This window comes from Rhodamnia argentea, chromosome 3 (genome assembly GCF_020921035.1).
Source record: "Rhodamnia argentea isolate NSW1041297 chromosome 3, ASM2092103v1, whole genome shotgun sequence".
In the NCBI taxonomy this organism is placed as follows: Eukaryota; Viridiplantae; Streptophyta; class Magnoliopsida; order Myrtales; family Myrtaceae; genus Rhodamnia; species Rhodamnia argentea.
In genome coordinates this window covers 15,979,683-15,998,689 of record NC_063152.1, presented here as the reverse complement: position 1 = coordinate 15,998,689, position 19,007 = coordinate 15,979,683, and the positions used below count along the sequence as shown (strand labels likewise).

Sequence of the window (19,007 nt, the reverse complement as noted above, 5' to 3'; positions counted from 1 at the left end):
AAGGAAAGCAAAGAAAAGACAACTACTCGAATTTTGGGAATTGCCTGCCCTTTCGAGGAGGCCAGCAAAGTCGTCTTCTTCTTCTTTTTTTATCAATGAGCCTATAAAATGAAATACTTCATTTAAAAAAAATGAAGACCAACCAGAAGAAAGCCATTCCCACGAAGTCGGTATGCAGTCTGCAGGGAAAACAAGGCCATGATCTATTAGTTTTTTTTATTAATGGACCTGTTAGTATTTTTTGTTGGTACACTTCATCGTGCGTGTAATTATATATCTCTTGATCGGGTCAAGTGGTAGATTATTTTATAGCAAGATAAAAACAACTTCTCAGAGGTTGGGGATGAAATTTTGAGGAAGCCAGAAAAGTCGTTTTTTATCAGCCGGAGACCTACTTTTGTCGGCCACGGATAAGCTTGTTTCGCTCTGACAGTCCGAATAACGCGGCGGTACACGGTCTTGAGTGAAAAAAGTCAATGTGTTCCCACCTTTACATGTCTTGGTCCATCCTTAACCACCACCATTTGCAAAATTATTAAAAAAAAGTTACGCATCTCTCTCCCCTGGTATAAGAATTAATCACCAAGAAGATCGAGTGGTGTACGAGCTACTTGAAAACACCATCAAATCTTAAGCTCATAGTCGTGTCTAATTGTTGAACTCCATCAATCCAATGGCTTCTTCGCCGAAATCCAAAGGAACTTACCACGTCTTCTTGAGTTTCAGAGGAGAGGTGCGTAACAACTTCATCGGTCATCTTTACAGAGCGTTAGTCAAGAACGGAATACATACTTTCCGAGATAGTGAGGAATTGAGGAAGGGAGAGAATATATCGATGCTCATGAAGGCCATCAAAGAATCGTGCATCGCAATCATTGTTTTCTCTGAGGATTACGCTTCTTCATGGTGGTGCTCGGAAGAGTTGGCCATGATCATGAAGTGCAAGGAGCAAAAGGACCTCATCGTTCTACCAGTATTTTATAAAGTAGACCCAAAAGAAGTGAGAGCGGGGAGAACGAGTTATGCGAGAGGCCTGGCAAAGCATGAGTCTAAGTATGGAAAAAATTCGAAGGAAATGAAGAGATACAAGAAAGCTCTTCTCGACGCTGGCAGCTTGTCCGGGTGGACTTTGAATGATGGGTGAGTAGAAACCGGTTCCATATTTTGTATAAGAAACTAATCTATGCAATATGGATACTGTTTGTAAAAACTAACTGAATGGATAAATCATAAAAGTTAGTAATTTCACATAAGAGTTAGTATTTAAGACATAGACAAACAAAATTTGGAAAAATATGTCAAAAATTACAATTAAAAGAAAATTAAACTGTGCTTAGTAACTCGAATAAGAATTGATAACCCAAAATTAGTTGATAACTTAACTAAAGAAAAGTTGGTTATTTACTCTAATTAAGGTTGGCGAATTATGAAATGAGATAGTAAGTAACTTAAATGAGGGCTAGTAACCCAACAGAAAAAATTAGTAAAAACTTAAAGAATGAGTAAACAGTGGCAAGTCGCTCAAGCAACGGTTGGTAACCCAAAACTAATAGGTAATTATTTCATATGACAAACGTTGGTATGTCATTCTAATTTATGTCAGTAATTTCATACAAGAATAAATTCGATGTAATGAGTTATGCAAATCAACTTTGGTAACTCAGTTCAAAATTCGTAATTTTAAAATAATAAAAAGTTGGTGAATTCATAAAATCATTGGTAAGTTACTAAAAAGTTATATGAAAGGATAAGTCACCGATCCTTTTTTCGCCGACAGTTATTTAACATTTCAATACTTATTTGAATTCACCGGCACGAAAAAAAAAACTATTTTTGGGCATAGAACAATATGATTCTGCCTTTGGCTTTTGCTAAGCTCTGTTTCATTCGGGTAAGCTCTGTAGCTCTTTCTTTGGGATCCTTGTTGCCCTCCTCAAAGTGTGATAGTTTATTTATTTATTTATTTATGGGCTATTTGAGGTCTTCACGTTTCATTTTAGTCAATTTGAGTTCTACAGATTTTCGATTTTGGCCAACCATTTCACAAACTAGTTACAGGTGGCATTTTGAGTTCGAAAAATCACGTCGCTATACATAAAACAGACGCATGGCTTTTCCCATAATTAAAAATGGACACTAGCACTTCAACGGCTGAAAAATTTGCTGACTGATTTGATCAAAATAGAATGTTCAAACTTGTTTGTCAAATGGACAGAATGTTGAGTGGCGTTATTGCCCTTACCCCATTTGTTTGGAAGGAATACGAAAGTTCACAATGTTGTATACAGGATTAATTAGCATGTGCAGGCCATGTAAAGCAATAACATTGTGCTTTTCGGGAATTTAATGGTTTTGGAATCAAAATCTTAACCATCGTTCAAAGTCCTAAATCACATGAGAGTCAAAACGAAAACTAAGTGAATCATCATATCTAAAGCAAAAGAACATGGATAATTTAAGTAGATAGACACATGTTTTGATTGGTGTGGAGCCCTCAGAGTTCAAATTTGACTCGGTGGGAATACATCTTCTTTTGGCTGTAATTATCTGAAAATAAGATGCACTGCTTTGTCACTCTTGGCTGGTGATTGCTCGTTATTTGCTTATTCCAATTGCTAATATGATGCTAAAAACTTCTTTCTTCATTTTTGCCAGAGATGATGAGTCGAAGCTTATACAAGATATTGTGACGAACATCTCAACTCACCTAAGCCAAACACCTTTAGAGGTTGCTGAGCATCCGGTTGGGATAGAGTCACGAGTGGCTGAGCTGAAATCAATGTTAAATCTTGAGTCTAAAGATGATGTTCTCATGGTGGGATTATGGGGACAGGGAGGCATTGGAAAGACAACACCGGCAAAAGCCATCAATAATGATATTTCCAGACAATTTGACGGTTCAAGTTTTCTAGCACGTGTTCGAGAAAATTCAGAAGATTGCAAGGGTTTAGTTACTTTGCAAGGACAATTACTGAACGATATATTATTACCGTACGAAAAGATAGTGGTGTCCGATGTCGATAGAGGTGTTAAGCTAATACAAGATAGACTCCGTAACAAAAGAGTTATTGTCATCATTGATGATGTGGATGATGAGAAACAGTTACATGCTTTAGCCGGAAAAGCCAAATGGTTTGGTAGTGGGAGTAGGATCCTCGTTACTACAAGAGATAGCCATTTTCTGACTCCCAGGTTAGGTTGGGATCATGTGTCTGTGTATGAAGTTAAAGTGCTGGATGACGGTGGTAAAATACAAGAGATAGCCATTTTCACAATGTGGATTGGAACAAGTAATTGAGGATAATTGATGGAAGGACTAATTTTTTTTTTTAAAAAAAAGAAGGATTGAAATCCCTTCAGAATGTTTATCAAAGTTGGCTTCGTGGTATTGGAGGGCCTACAAAAACTGTAATTCCACGATTAAATGTAAGGAAGCAACATCATCATACAAACGCCCCTTTCTTGTCCCTTTCAGAATGTTTATCAAAGTCGGCTTCGCCGTTTTTGCAGAGCTTCCAACGACTGAAGTACATTAATTTTAGTCACTGCAAGTCGCTGGTTCGCATTCCCGACGTCTCGTGCACTCCATATCTCGAGGAATTGCATCTTCAGGATTGCAAAAAGTTGAAAGAAGTCCATAAATCCATTGCAGATCATGACAAGCTCCAGGTGTTGGATTTATCGGGGTGCTCTGAACTTAGTGTCTTTCCGAATGTGCTCAAGTCAATTAATCTTCGAGATCTCAATCTTGAAAGACGCAAAAAGTTTAAAAAGTTCCCTGATAATCCACGTCGACTCGAAGGCTTGAAAAAGCTTCATCTTCAAAAGACGGGTATTAATGGACTTCCTGCATCAATAGAAAATCTTGTCTCTTTGGAGATAATACTTATGAATAATTGCAAGAAGCTGAGAAGTCTTCCGTCTAACATCTACAAGTTACAAAGACTTGGACTATTGCAACTTGAGGGTTGCACAAATTTAAGCGAGTTTCCAAATTTCGAGGATTCAGCTGATCCATCCATGACGAACGGACTTCCAAATTTACATTTTTTAGACCTTAGGGGATGTAATCTATCCGAAGTAAAGTTTCTTGAGAATCTTTCATGCTTGCCCCTCTTGGAACGGTTACAACTGTCGGGGAACCGTATTACTAGCCTTCCACCATCCATTAGTAAGCGTGATCATTTGTCTCGCTTGGATATTTATGATTGCCATCAATTACAAAAGACTCCCGGGCTTCCACCATCTTTGAAGTATTTATTCGCAGAAAATTACGACTATTTGCAGCTGCAAAACAGTGGATACCAGGTTAGACTCTCTCTCTTCTCTCACTCGTATCGATGTGGAGTAGAGTATATGCTGGATCGATTGTGTGCTCGTTTATTGCAATGGCAGAAAATGACAGATTGGCGGCTTAAGAAGTGTAAGCAAATACAAAGTAGTTCTGCACGTATATGCATGTAATACAGGCGGCTACTGCACTTCTATGGGAATGACTTCTATCACATGAGACTTGTATATTAACGAGAGCAAGGATCATTGAATCTCTACTCATTCATGGAGTTCTATTTGGAAGTCGGATTCATTTGGGCTTCTAACCAAATTCAAATTGAATTCTTCCACATGAGTAATAGTAACAAACTTGCGTACTCTCTAATAGCTTCTCTTTGTAACAGATACCTCCTAATTTTGACATTGTTCTCCCTTGGGAAGAGATGCCAGAGTGGGTGCATCCTGTTGAAAAGGATTCCGTATCTTTCATGGCTTCAAAGGACTTGTAGGACAATTTTTTTGGATTGGCTCTCTGCTTCGCTCCCGGTGATTTTTATCCCAAGTTTGAGATTTTGCCACATGTTAATGGCGAAAGGCGAGATGGTAAACGAGGAGAATCCTTTTGGAATATGGATGTGGATGATATCTGGCTTCGGTATTTCACACCACATGATTTGTGGGGAGAAGTCGATTTTGGTCGAGTTGATGGGAATTACGTGCAATTTAGCCTTACAGTAGTGACAACTGGTGTGGAAAAATGGGGATTCCGAATAATAGCCAAGTCACAAGAGGACGATTTGAAGTTTGTGGTTATAGATCCACCTTTCCTCTACGAGTTTGATCATCCCCTCGATAGATCGGAAGCCGAGAGTTCACTTACGCATGAAGATACTTCGAGCAAAGCAGATCATGAGCTTTTCTCCCTCGAGGCATGCGAACCAAGACCACGTGGACTTTTAATTGGATTGGCAAAGATGAGTATGGCAATGTTTGCTCGCTGCTTTTGTGTTTGGATTCAAGACGATATCAGCCATTGAATCTAGCTTTATTCAATGAGGTTGGGCATGACTCCACATATCCAGAAGTCGGGAGTTCAAAGAGAAATCACGAGCTTATTCTCCCTCAAAACTGGCAGCATTTGTGGTTGGATTGATGGAAACTTGCTAAGAAAGCAATTCGCAGGTGAGTAAACTTAGCTGATCTTGATAACAATGCCTTCTTTCTTCTTGTTAACCTAGATAAAACTCCGTAATTCTTTCTTCTATTTACCTATTTTCTTTGTTTTTAAAAGTTTTCTTTTTATTATTATCAGTTTTGGTGAATCTTCTTTTCTCCGCCACAGGCAAACTTCGAACTCCACCGACTCCACTTTCTACATCACGACTGCGCATCTTCCATCCGACACCACTGAGCTCTTACGAATGTAAGATTGTCACCTGCCGATGGAGGCGACGAACGGAAGAAGTTCGGGGGTAACCGACGGCAATGGAGACCTGCGAACGGAGGCGACGGACTACAATTCAACAGTTCGGGTGAACGGTTCTCTCCCTGAGCTTCTGGGCTTCATGCAGATTGCCATAGATCAGGTAACGGTTCTCTCCCTGAGCTTCTGCCTCACTTGCTCAGGTTAGATTCAACCAAACAAAAATGGAGTAATCCTGCAGGTGGCTACCATACCTTTTATGGGTATGATTTTTGTCACAGGAGTCTTCTATATTAACGCAAGCCCTAGTTAGAAGTGGAATTCAATAGGTTCACTTACTGAACTCAGATTGAGATCTTCTATTTGGGAGCTTTTGAGGTGTTTAGGTGTTGGAATGATAAAGATCTGGATGTGACATCATTGGTACTGATTCTATCACAATAAAATCCTCTCCTGCTTGTGTGTGATGTCAGCAACAGTTAATTATTTTGTCACAAGATGTCGAAACATTTCACAATCATAGTATAGATACTTGTGCGATTATTACTAACGATGAGTAGAATTCTAGCTTGTGATAAGAGGATGTAGTTAAACATCTAGCATTACATAAAATGGCTTTAAGTGATTTTGTGCGCTCTAACCGACAATGCATGTGCCATTTACTGCTTTTCTACTCAAAGAATTTCCTCAAGGGGCCTAAGAGAAGAAGCTCGATTCTTGTCCCAATCAGTTTTTGCTTGGATGGTCATGTGTTCATTAAGGATTGCAGCTACAATCACAAGTTCGTTTCATGCTTTAACTTAATTATTAGATAATTTACGGAATAATCCTATGTCGGCATCACTTTTCTAATGCTAATTTTTGTCGTGGGACATAATCTGTAATCTGCTTGATATGTGTATATATATATATATATATATTGAGTTTTCCGAAATTTTGAGTTAATTCTAGGCGTGCTATTGATGTGTTTGAGCACTAGAGTTCGGACTATATCATGTGTGATCCCTAATGATGATAAAAGTGGCATATAATTTGCATGGATTTCCTAGCAAAGGATGGATTGACTGGATTTAAGCTTCTTGAGTTTACCAATTATGGTGATGATTGTTAACTTTGCGTAGCATAAAATTGTGGGAAAATCTAAAAGGTTCGATTGGTTGCGTGGTGGCCATGATTGTTTTAGATGGTCAAGTGGTGGCTCCAAGAGCACATGAAAATCTCAATGTTTTGCCTGGTCAACCACGGCAATTGGCAATTTCTTATTCCCTGGCTATGGAGTTATTCACAAGCTTTTGGTTGTTGGTCTCTCGATAAATCAGAGACATTATTTGAATTAAAGGATTCAATTACGATTTTGTGATTATTTTTAATATAAAAAAGCGGTTTAGTTGTGCTTTAAAGGGGTCGGATTTGCTGTGTTTTAACACCGGATCTGTAACGGGTCAAGATCGGGTAGAGACTGGGTCCAACAACTCGGACAGAAGTTGAACAAGACCGTAGGCACATGCAATGAAAACGGAAGCTCCTACACATTGAAATCTTAATAATATTTCCTGCATCGGTACTTCCTCAACATTTTATTGAATATATTTTAAGATAAGGAAGAACAAAAACCACCCCTAGACTCATGATTGATTAAGCCATTACGCCTTGCTTTTGTGCTAATGCCGGTGCTAGGGCAATGCTCCGAGAGTGTGACATAATATACTCCTCCCACAATTCATGCGTAGACTCACTATGTATTTTCACGAAAACCGCATGGGAGTATGAATTCTCCATCATTGTATAGTGGTCCAAGTGTGACATAATATACTCCTCCCACAATTCATGCGCAGACTCACTATGTATTTTCATGAAGAACGCATTGGAGTGTGAATTCTCCATCATTGCATTGTGGTCCGACATGAACCCATTCTTCTCTCCGTTGCAAAACTCCAGGAAATACGCCGTCATGGCGTCCCCCTCGTCCCATCCCGAACCAGACCCTCTCGGCGGCCAATACTTTGATGGCCATCCATCTGTCAACCGGATGTTGTCGGCCATGCCTATGAGAAGGCCAATGGGGACACTATTGATGCCTGTCCATTGCCATATGCAAGCTCTTTTGTGGTGTAGGATCCTCATGGAGCATGTAAGCTGTCTCGAGAGCGAAATCAAGCACACACACGAGATCTATATAATTCATGTAGTTGACTATTGTATATGCACATGTTTTAGTGATTATTTTTCACTATCGTAGTCTGTTTCTATCATAGAAGTGCAGTGCAAGTGTGTTTGTTAGGATTGCTTGGAATCATGAAATATCCAAAAGCGAAAGAGTAATTAATTACTATTGGCACCAAAAATAACCTAAAAGTGAATGGGCACATGCTTAGCACATGGATGATAACAAGCACGTGATTTGTACGAGAATGGCACGAAAATCAAGATAACCACATACACAACACATGGGTATTGACTGCAAGAATATTATTATTTATGAATTTTATTAACTATCATTGTAATTATTAATTGATCTAATAAAGAAAATACATATAGTTTCCTAATTAGTCTAATATGGAACTGGATAGTATGGGCAAACTAAAACTTATCCATAATGAGCAGTTCAGGTTACAAATTTTATAAATAAAGCTCAAGTCCCTCCTCCAAACCCTAATACACAAATAACCTCACATAAGGAGCCGTTACGTAACGCGACACATGAGGGGCATTCTTATTGATGCTAGTGATTTAGAAATTATAGAGGAGAAGCTCTTGATCATCGAATCATCGTTTTTCCACATCAAGAACAACGAATTCTAAACAAGATGTGTAAATTCATCTACTTGATTATTGTGATTCCCGTATCTGATTATGGTGCCCGTTTTCGAAATATGATGACGAATGATTGAGAATCGCTAATGAAAGCATTAACAACAGTTATTTATTTGTTGAAAGGACTTTGAAATGTTATTTTAAAGTTTAATATCGACAAAATGATCGGATTCGAAGGCACGCGTTTCGGAGGGAACGGTTATTACTTTGAGGCAAGACCACGTTTACAAAGGAGAATATCGTGGATAGTTGGCACACAACGAAAAACAAGGTTTAGGGACGTGGACGTGAGAGCCGTCACGAAAGAAGATCACCATCGGGAGTAGCAAACGCACAATGGAGGCATATGCTCTAAAACATGGGCTTGAAGGTGAAAACATAGAAGCATGAGGATAATCATCGGGAGTTACATGAAGAGGTGAAATCATGGGAGCCACCAAGAAGCAGTTATCATGAAGTCATTATATATACTAAGGCTGTCAAAAAGGCCCGCGCCAACACAACCTGGCCCGACCTGATTTTATTATTTAGGGTATTTTAGGGTCGGGCCTTGGTCTTCTTCGGATAAGAGCCGGTATCATTAAAATTCGGCTGACCATAACTTACCTAGAAGGCCCAAAAATTAATAGCCCACGATGCTCTCTTCCACTGTTTACTGCTCATGCCCCAAACACTATCTTCTACCAGACACTCCTGACACCCTCTTCTTCTTTCGTTTTCAACAAATCACCAGAGAACCGTCCCTATACATATGATTGATTGAGCCAGTACGCATTGCTTTGGTGCTAATCCTGGTGCTAGGATAACGCTCCAAGAGTGTGACATAATATACTCCAACAACTTTGGTGCTAATGCTGGTGCTAGGACAATGCTCCAAGAGTGTGACATAATATACTCCAACCACAATTCATCCAAAGACTCACCAAGTAGGATCACGAATTCTCCATTATTGCACTGAGGTCCAACACAAGCCCACGCCTCTTTATGTTGCAAAACTCTAGGAAATGCCCTGTCACAGTGCCCATTCGTCCCATCTCGAACTAGACCCTCTAAGTGGCCAATACTTTGATGGCTATCTAGCCGTCAACCGGATGTGGTTGGCCATGCCTGTGATGAGGTTGATGGGTGCACTATCGCTGCCTGGCCATTGCCGTACGCAAGCGCTTTCGTGGTATAGTATCCTCATGGAATATATAAGGTGTCTCAATGATGGAATGAAGCATACACGAGATCTATTCAATTAATCTAGTTGATTATTATGTTTGCACATGTTTGAGTGATTGTTTATCACTATAGTAGTAGTTTTTTTCTATCACAGAAGTGAACTACAAGTGTTCTTGTTAGGATTGCTTGAAATCATCAAAACTTTCCAAAAGCAAAAAAGTAATAAATTGCTGTTGACACCACGAATAGTTCGGAAGTCAATGGGCACGTGCTTGGCACATGGACGATAACATGCACGTGAATGGCACGAGAGTGATGATAATCACATACACGTTATGTGGCCATTGATGTGTGCGGATCCCCATACAATAATTTGCATAGGTACCGGATTTGCCTAGTTGTCGAAATAAGTCACTAAATATATCACCAATCACTCATCATATATTCTGCCATCAAATCTGCTCAAATCAAGCTAATTTATCTTTACCCTTACATTCTTGCATTGCACTTTATCTTATTCTATACATATCTTTCAGATTCACGTTCCTAGTTAAATGTCGGGGTGTATTTTTATCCCGAGTATTGTATCGTCAATTAAGTTTCGGCATAGCACTTTTGTGTTTTCAACCTGTGTTGTCGATTAAATCCTGCATAGATGGTTTACATCTAGTTACCTTATCGAGTCTGTATCATTAAGCCTTGTCATCGGTTAAAATTCGACACGATTTGAGTCTGTACAAACTTTGTTCTATTGCTCGTTTGCCTGTGACGTTTCCTCGTAATATTTTTCTTTAGAGGAAAGTAAATACTTCATGGCACCTGATATTGAATTAATTAGTTGGATGGCTGATCCAATGATGCTTTCAAAGCATCTAAAGTTTTCTCACAGTAAGAAGAAAACTAGTGTGGATGAGCCGTTGCTGACTCGTTAATCTAATAGTTTGTTTATACAACATATCCATATTTAGAATATCAATAAATGTCGCTTCCTGTACGTCTGATTCACCTTCTCACCCATTACATTTCAATGATTGAGAATGAAAAAATTAAATATAAACGGGAATAAAAACTGCAGATTGTCAACAATTTTGATCCACATAACTTTAATTTTACCAATTTCTATATAAGTCCACAGTGCTTTTCTCATTCGGAATTCAATCTCCCGAAGATTTATGTGATTAAAGAAAATGGAAAATATTTATAAACCACACATAGAGACAACCCTAATGAGATTTTTTTGTTTTTAACTATTAGAGAGATTTCCTCATATAGTATATTTTTTATACGTGCGTAGCCTAAAACTTCGATCGATTAATATACAAACTAGGAAAAGATAATGCTTCTTTTTATAAGACTGCAAATCACTCACAAACGTTAAGAGTATGACAACTAAAATGCACAAGGAAGATTTTTGAACGATCTTTGAGAAATTTGATATAATGGTAATTTTTTTTCTATATCATGATAAGAAGAATTTACTGTAATTTGAAGTTTTCAAATGTAATTTCTACATTGTAATTTTCAATTCATAATCTAGACAATTATGAAATGTGTATTTTCAGAATTCACATAAATTTGCCAAAGTCATCCTTCAAATGTGTATATCTAATGATTACTAAAATGATTTGCACAACATTAGTGTAGTGTTAACATTTTTTGTTAATTTTGAAAAATAACCAAAATTAATCCTTCAATTCTTAGCACGGATTTTTTAGGTAAGATAAAATGATGTTGGGGGTACGAAGACCCAGTTCATGTAAGACTTTCTTCCCCTGAAACGAAATGGGTATAAAGATGGAGGATCAAAGAGAAAGGTTGGGCTCTTTTTTTTTTTTTTTTTTTTGTCTTTCAAAAGCTAGCAAAAGTACGAAGGACTCAAAATGGGCGGGGTGACGGAGGTTTAACTGAACGCTAAAATTAAAAACTCTTCTAAGCCTAGAAAATAAGGCATGGATGATGTTGAGTTTACAAACCAACAGAAGATCTGCACATCATTGCAGGAGAGTCCCGCCAGGAAGGCAGCATCTTGTGGTAAAATAAGGCGGTGCTTATAACTAAAATTAAAAACCTTCTTAAGTGATTTCCTCCCATTGTCCAAAGTTTACAATTCTATTTCAAGAAAACGTTTTAGCATATGTGTCATATCTATAATTCATACCTGAATTATAGAGAATGATTGGCCGTCCTATGAAGGACGAAGCCCATAATGAAAACCAACCTATTTTTAAAAAAAAATTTAACATATGTAATCATTCTTTAAGTAAACTTGTATTCGCAAAACCAAAAAAAAAATCACGGCTGATCAAGTAACAATTATCATTATTTCTTTGCCATCAAGCCATGAATAATGCGATTTTATAAATATGTATAGATTATATGCAACGGGGAAGTCATACAAGAAACTTTATGGTCACTTTTCGCCAGATGACAAAATTTGCAATCCCTATATCTTCTTGCACAACCCAAGTAATAATTTTTCTGAAACGTATCGTCATAAAAGCCGTCTTCGGTGAGTATAAGTCCACATGTTCGCACCTATTAGTATTAGGTATCTTGGTCCATCCTTAAGCACCATCATTCTCCAAAGTCCTAATAGTATTAATGAATATGATGTTTTTTTTTTTTTTACCCTACCCCGAAAAAAGCCATTCATATGTGTCCTCGTACAATACTAAATCAACAAGAAGATCAAATTGTGAGTGAATTACCTGAAAGACCGAGTCACGTGGTCCATATAGATAGAGACGGAGGAACAAACAAGAAGGTTGGGTTTTTAATTAACACTAAAATATGAAAACACTGTCGGGTAAGCATGAAGATGTTCGCTTTTTTTTTTTTTTTTTTTTCAGTTTTTGTTTGGCCAGCAGCTAAGCGCCCATTTAGGTAGTGAAAATATTATGAGTGTTCATTTTTATTTCGCAACAATAAGCTTGATATATGTGTTATACCCCAAATTCATGCCAAAATTATAAGAGATGACCAGTTGTCCTATAAAAAACGAAGACTTTAACAAAAACCATTTCATAAGAATTGACTTCATACCAAATCATACGTCAGGTAAAATGTTGTATCTACAAAACTTAAAATTCCCAAACCGTGTCCAAAAGGAACTCCAAAGTACTCACAATTTTGTAATATTTATTCGGTAGATGCCATTCGAGGTCACCCCATATCATTCCCCAATGTTAACCAGCCAAATTAATCAACAACTTATAATAAATTCATCATCAAACAAAGAAATTTGTGTCAATGGACAATCCAAATAAAGCTGTGCTATGTGGTCCTCCGTGAAAATAATCCAGGTGTTCATACCTATTTGAAATCTTGGTCCATACTTAAGCACCATGATTTTCTAAAGTTTCAATATTAGTAACACATATGTGGTATACGGTCTTCAGTGAAAATAAGTCTCAAGTGTTCATTCTTTGCTGATATACTTAATTGAGCTTATAATCATCTCTCTTCTGGGTAGACATTTGTTAAATGATTATTCACCAAAGAAACAACAGCTACTCAGAGGTCGGGAATGCCCTTTCGAGGAAGCCAGCAGCTTGTTTTGTTATATTAGTGAGCCTATGACAAAAGCTAACCTAATGACATCAAATACTTCAATTAAAAAAGGAAAACTGAAGACTAAAGAGGTCGAAGCTGGTGCACGGTCTTTAATGAAAATAAGTCAACGTGTTCATACCTATTACATTTACATATCTTGGTCTATACTTAAGCACCATGTTTTTTTTTTCCAAATTTCTACTTTAATTAATAGATCTACTATTAGTTTTTGCTGGGAAACTTGGTTGTTTCATTATATATCTCGAGTAGGTCATGTGCAAAATAATTACATAGCAAGGGAAACTTCGTGGAAGCCCAGCAAAGTTTTTTTATCACCGAGCCCATGACCTAGATCACGAGAATCCACCGCCCTAAAGTTGCCTGTCGGTTCGTGTAATAATCTATAAAATTCACTACTTTTGTCGGCCACAGAGAAGCTTGTGTCACGCTTACAGTCCGAATAACGCGGTGGAACGCGGTCTGTGAGTGACAATAAGTCCATGCGTTCACACCTCTACACCATTTTCCAATGGATTAAAAAAAAGTCATGCATCTCTGTCCTCTAAGTATAAATCAACGAGATCAAGTGGTGAACAAACTACCAGAAAACACCCTATCAAATCTGAAGCTAATAGTCGTTGCTGATTGTCCAACTTCACCATTGGCCAATGGCTTCTTCATCGAAACCCAAAAAGATTTACGACGTCTTCTTGAGTTTCAGAGGCACGGACGTACGTCCAAACTTCGTCGGCCATCTCTACCAAGCTTTACACCTGATTGGAATATACACTTTCCGGGACAGCGAGGAACTAAAAAAGGGGGACAATATATCGACGCTTATGAAGGCCATCGAAGAGTCGTGCATCGCAATCATTGTTTTCTCTGAGAACTACGCTTCGTCACAATGGTGCTTGACAGAGATGGCGACGATTATGGAGTGCAAGGAGCAAGAGAACATCACCGTTCTACCGGTGTTTTATAAAGTGAATCCAAATGAAGTGAGAGGGGGTGGAAAGAGTTATAAGATTGCTATGGCTAAGCATGAGTCCAAGTTTGGGGAAGATTCGGAGAAAGTGAAGAAGTGGAAAGAAGCTCTTCTTGACGCGGGTAGCTTGTCCGGTTGGCATTTGAATGATGGGTAAGTAGAGTGGAGTCTATACTTCATATAAGAAAAGTAATCTTTACAAGTAAGTATAAACATTATTTTTTTAAAAATAAATAGATCTACGCACACATGATTTTAAGTATATGTATGGATGCTTCATCTTATGATTCTTGAAAATTCTTAAGTTGCTTAAGTTAGTAATTTCATGAAACAATTGGTGAATCTAAGTGTAGTTAAGAAAGATAAATAAAATTTGGCAAAAGACAAGAAAATTTGATAGATAAAAGAAGAAATAAACTTGGGAAGTAACTCAAATGAAAATTGTTAATCTAAAATTGGTTGGTAACTTAATCGAAGAAAAATTGATAAGTGACTAGAAGAAAGGTTGACAATTTATAAAAAAAAAGAAGTTAGTAAGTAAATCAAACAAGAGCTGGTAACTCGAACATTAGACTTCTGCCTTTAGCTTTTGATAAACCACGATTCATTTGGCGGAGGCCTGTAGCACTTTCTTTTGTATCGTTGCTGCCCTCCTCAAAGTGTAATAAAAGTTCTAAACATATTTTCTGTTGGCTACTTGAGATCTTCACGTTTCATTTTGGTCTATTAATTCTATGTTTTCCCGAGTCCTAAATTTGTCACGAGTGACATTTTGAGTTCAAAAATCACATGTGGCTATCAACAGACACGTGGCTTTTTCAATAATAAAATTTTGACATTAGCACTTTATCGGCTGAAAATTTTACCGACTCATTTGATCAAAATAAAATGTTAAAACTTGATTGACAAATGGACAAAATGTTAAGTAGTGTTATTGCACTTACCCTATTTGTTTGGAAGGAATAAAAAAGTTCGCAATGTTTCATAGAGGATAACTAGTGTGTGCAGGCCATATAAAGCATCGTGCTTCGGGAAATTTAATAGTCTTGGAAGCCAAATCTTAACCACCGTTCAAAGTCCTAAATGACTCTTTTTGACTAAATTTACAAGTAAATCACATGACAGCCAATCAGAAAAATAAGTGAATCTTCATGTCTAAAGCAAAGGAAAATGAATAACTTAAGTAGATAGATGCATGTTTTGATTGGTGTGGAGCCCTAGGATTCCAAATTTGACACGGTTGGAATACATTTTGTTTTGGCTATAATTATTTAAAAATGAGATGCATTGCTTTGTCATTGTTGACTGGCGATTGCTCGTTAGTTACTTATCTTCGATTGCTAAAACGATGCTACAACTTCTTTTTTCTGTTTTTGTTAGAGATGATGAGTCAAAGCTTATACAAGAAATTGTGAAGGAGATCTCCACTCACCTAGGCCGAACACCTTTACATGTTGCTGAGCATCCGGTTGGGATAGATTCCCAAGTGGTTAAGCTGAAATCGATGTTGAACCTCGAGTCTAAAGATGATGTTCTCATTGTGGGATTATGGGGACAGGGAGGCATAGGAAAGACAACTTTAGGGAAAACCATTTATAATAATATTTCCAGACAATTTGAAGGTTCGAGTTTTCCGGCGGATGTCCGAGAAAATTCAAAAGATCGCAATGGTTTAGTTACTTTGCAAGAAAAGTTACTAAACGATATATTATTACCTAAAGAAAGATTAGCAGTGTCCAATGTCGCCGGAGGTATCACTCTAATACAACAGAGACTTGGTCATAAAAAAGTTCTTGTCATCCTTGATGATGTGGATCACTTGAACCAGTTACGTGCTTTAACGGGAAAAGCCAATTGGTTTGGTAATGGGAGTAGAATCATTGTTAAGACAAGAGATAGGCATTTGTTGACTCCCAAGATAGGTGAACATCATGTGTATGAAGTTAAAACACTAGACAATAGTGAAGCTCATGAGCTGCTTAGTAAACATGCCTTTTCTCGGCACCGGAAATTAAAAATCAGGGCAGATCTAGTGAATGGTGTTCTAGATCATGCAAAAGGCCTTCCTTTAGCACTTGAGGTGCTGGGTTCTTTCTTATGTGGTAGAAGACAAGATGAATGGGAAAGTACACTAGATAACCTCTCTAGAATTCCTAAGAAAGACATCAATGATGTGCTCAAAATAAGTTATGATGGACTAGAGGCAAATGAGAAAGAGATTTTTCTCCACATTGCCTGCTTCTTTAAGGGGTGGCAATATTGTCACGTTAAGAAAATTCTCGATAGCTGTGACCTTAATGCAGTAATAGGATTACGAATTCTCACCGAGAGGTCTTTGATAAGAATTGAGTCCGGATACATACAAGTGCATGACTTGACTCAATTGATGGGTAAAGATATCGTGAACCAAGAATCCGATGATCCCGAGAGACGTAGTAGACTATGGCTGTATGAGGATGCTCTTGATGTTCTGTCACGCGATATGGTAAGACTTGCACGTAAGCTCAAAACTCCGATTCTCATCTTTCAACTCAAATTACTCAACATGCGTGACCTAAATAGTCTTGCACATACAGGGAGATTGTGGCGTAAAAGCGATAGTGTTGGAGCCACTTGAGCCAATAAAGATATCTATTGGTCATGGTGCTTTTACAAAACTAAGAAGGTTGAGATTGCTCATTTTGCGGAATGTTTCTTTCCAAGGTCCCGTATGCCTTCCAAATTGGCTCAGATGGTTTGAATGGCCTGGTGCTCCTTGGATTCCAGAATTTTCCTCCGGTCCAAATAAATTGGTGGGACTTGAAATGCGCGGAGGCGGGATGACAACAATGCCAAAACCATTGGTGGTGAGTATAGTTGTGTATTATATACTCTCTTACCCAGAAGTAGTGGTGTTCCTATGTTTTAGAAACCACTTCTCTATATTTCAAAATGACTTTTTAATTACTAGCAGAAATATTTTATGTGCAACAAAATTGGCATTTGAAAAATCAAGCGTGAACAACTTTATTAGAAATAATTAGACCACACAAAAAAAAAAAATCTTACAAATATACGCAGAAGAGAAAGGCATTTCAAGATGTGAAAATTTATTATGAAGGTCATTGCATCAAGAGAAAATGCAAATTATGATATTGAAAGTTGCAAGAGATTTCATGTGTCTGCCCATGGTGATAGTATTTATAAAATATGTAATTGAGTGTAAGTGATAGAAGGAATAAAAGAAGATGGAGTTTGCATGTGCAAATGTGCTGGTGTAAGTAAGATGTTTAACTTCAGTCTGACTATGTCGGTTATTTACATGTAACCCTTTTTATTTTATAGAAAAATTGTATGATGATAGCATTTAAAGAAAACAAAAATATGAAGAATGAGCCCGTTGATCTTGTGTATAAAAATAAAAACATCCAAGGAGTCGCTAGTTGAGTGGTCAAGCGTTTAATTTAAATATGGCAAATCAAATATCGAAATCACAACAGCTTCTGTTCAAAGTAGTCATTAAGTGATGGAACCTTACCTTACCTAATACATATAGGTTAATGCAAGAACTACGTCTATACGTAATCCGATATGAGAATTTAGTAGTTACCATTAGTTTCTTATAAGGGAGAGCCAGATTTTGAGTTGAATCTTATATTTGTTTTTTTAATAACGTTTCCCAAAGTCCGTTCCATTGTCTTTGCATGACTTAAAAAAATTTAAAAGTTTCTTAATTTTTGGGAAAAGTTCATCGTGATAGGATGTATATTTTTTTTATAACTTTAACAGATCATATATAAAATGTTGACTCGGGTGCTCGCCACGAGACATTGACTTTGCTTTTGTAAATAGCACTCGAGATGACACGTGGCTTAATTTTCTGACGTGGCCAACATTCACATGGTTGCCACGTGACTCTTTCACTTGGCTTTTTTGATTGCCACATAGCAGGAGACGCAGCCAGCATCTAATCAATATTCATTAGCATTTTGATTTGACTATATCTGATTTTCAATCTCTCACCCGGTGCATGTATAGATTTTATATTTACTGGTAGATTTTGTAAGTGTTGACTAATTTCACACTACAATTGTAATTCTCCCAATATCAGTTTATAGTAACTTTCAATAACAAGTTAGTTTCGCCGTTTCTGCAGGAATTACGGCAGTTGACGTACATGAATTTTAGTGAATGCAGCTCACTAGTTCGTATGCCCGACATCTCATGTGCTCCAAATCTCAAGAAATTGAATCTCTCTAGCTGCATAAACTTAGTAGAAGCACACGAGTCTATTGCAAATCATGACAACCTACGGTGGTTGAATTTAGCATCTTGCTATGAACTTCGTAATTTGCCAAAGGAGCTCAAGTCAAAAAATCTCCGAGCTCTCGATCTTTCTTGTTGCTCGAAGTTTGAAAGGTTCCCTGATATTCCACATAAACTTGAAGCCTTGATAGGACTCAATTTACGTTCCACTGCCATTAAAGAACTTCCCGCATCAATAGAAAATCTTGTCTCTTTGGATTTAATCATTTTTACTGACTGCAAAAATTTGGTGAGACTTCCATCTAGCATTTACAAGTTACAAAACCTTAAACGAATAGGGGCTGCGGGTTGCACAAATTTAATTGGGTTTCCAAAGCACAAGAATATAGCTGATCCTTGCATGAAGACCGGATTTCCAAATTTACAACATTTATACCTTTGGGGAAGTTATCTATGCGAAATAGACGTTCTGGACAATCTTTCCCGTTTACCCCTTTCGGTAAATGTGTATCCGAGTGGGGGCGTGGACCCTTCCATCCCCGCATCCCTCGA

General features: G+C 37.6%; 2 protein-coding genes across 2 annotated transcripts in view; both read left to right on the top strand.

Annotated features, from left to right (window-relative positions):
- The window catches only part of LOC115730158 (tRNA-specific adenosine deaminase TAD2-like), a 350,880-nt gene that overhangs the window by 248,650 nt on the left and 83,223 nt on the right, over positions 1 to 19,007 (top strand). The window lies entirely within an intron of this gene.
- Positions 636 to 19,007, top strand: part of LOC115732668 (disease resistance protein RUN1-like) — a 525,447-nt gene continuing 507,075 nt past the window's right edge. Inside the window, exon 1 of the mRNA XM_048275581.1 lies at positions 636 to 1,140. Coding sequence (XP_048131538.1) covers positions 674 to 1,140 — 467 coding nt within the window. The 5' untranslated portion in view covers positions 636 to 673. The remainder of the gene's footprint in view (positions 1,141 to 19,007) is intronic.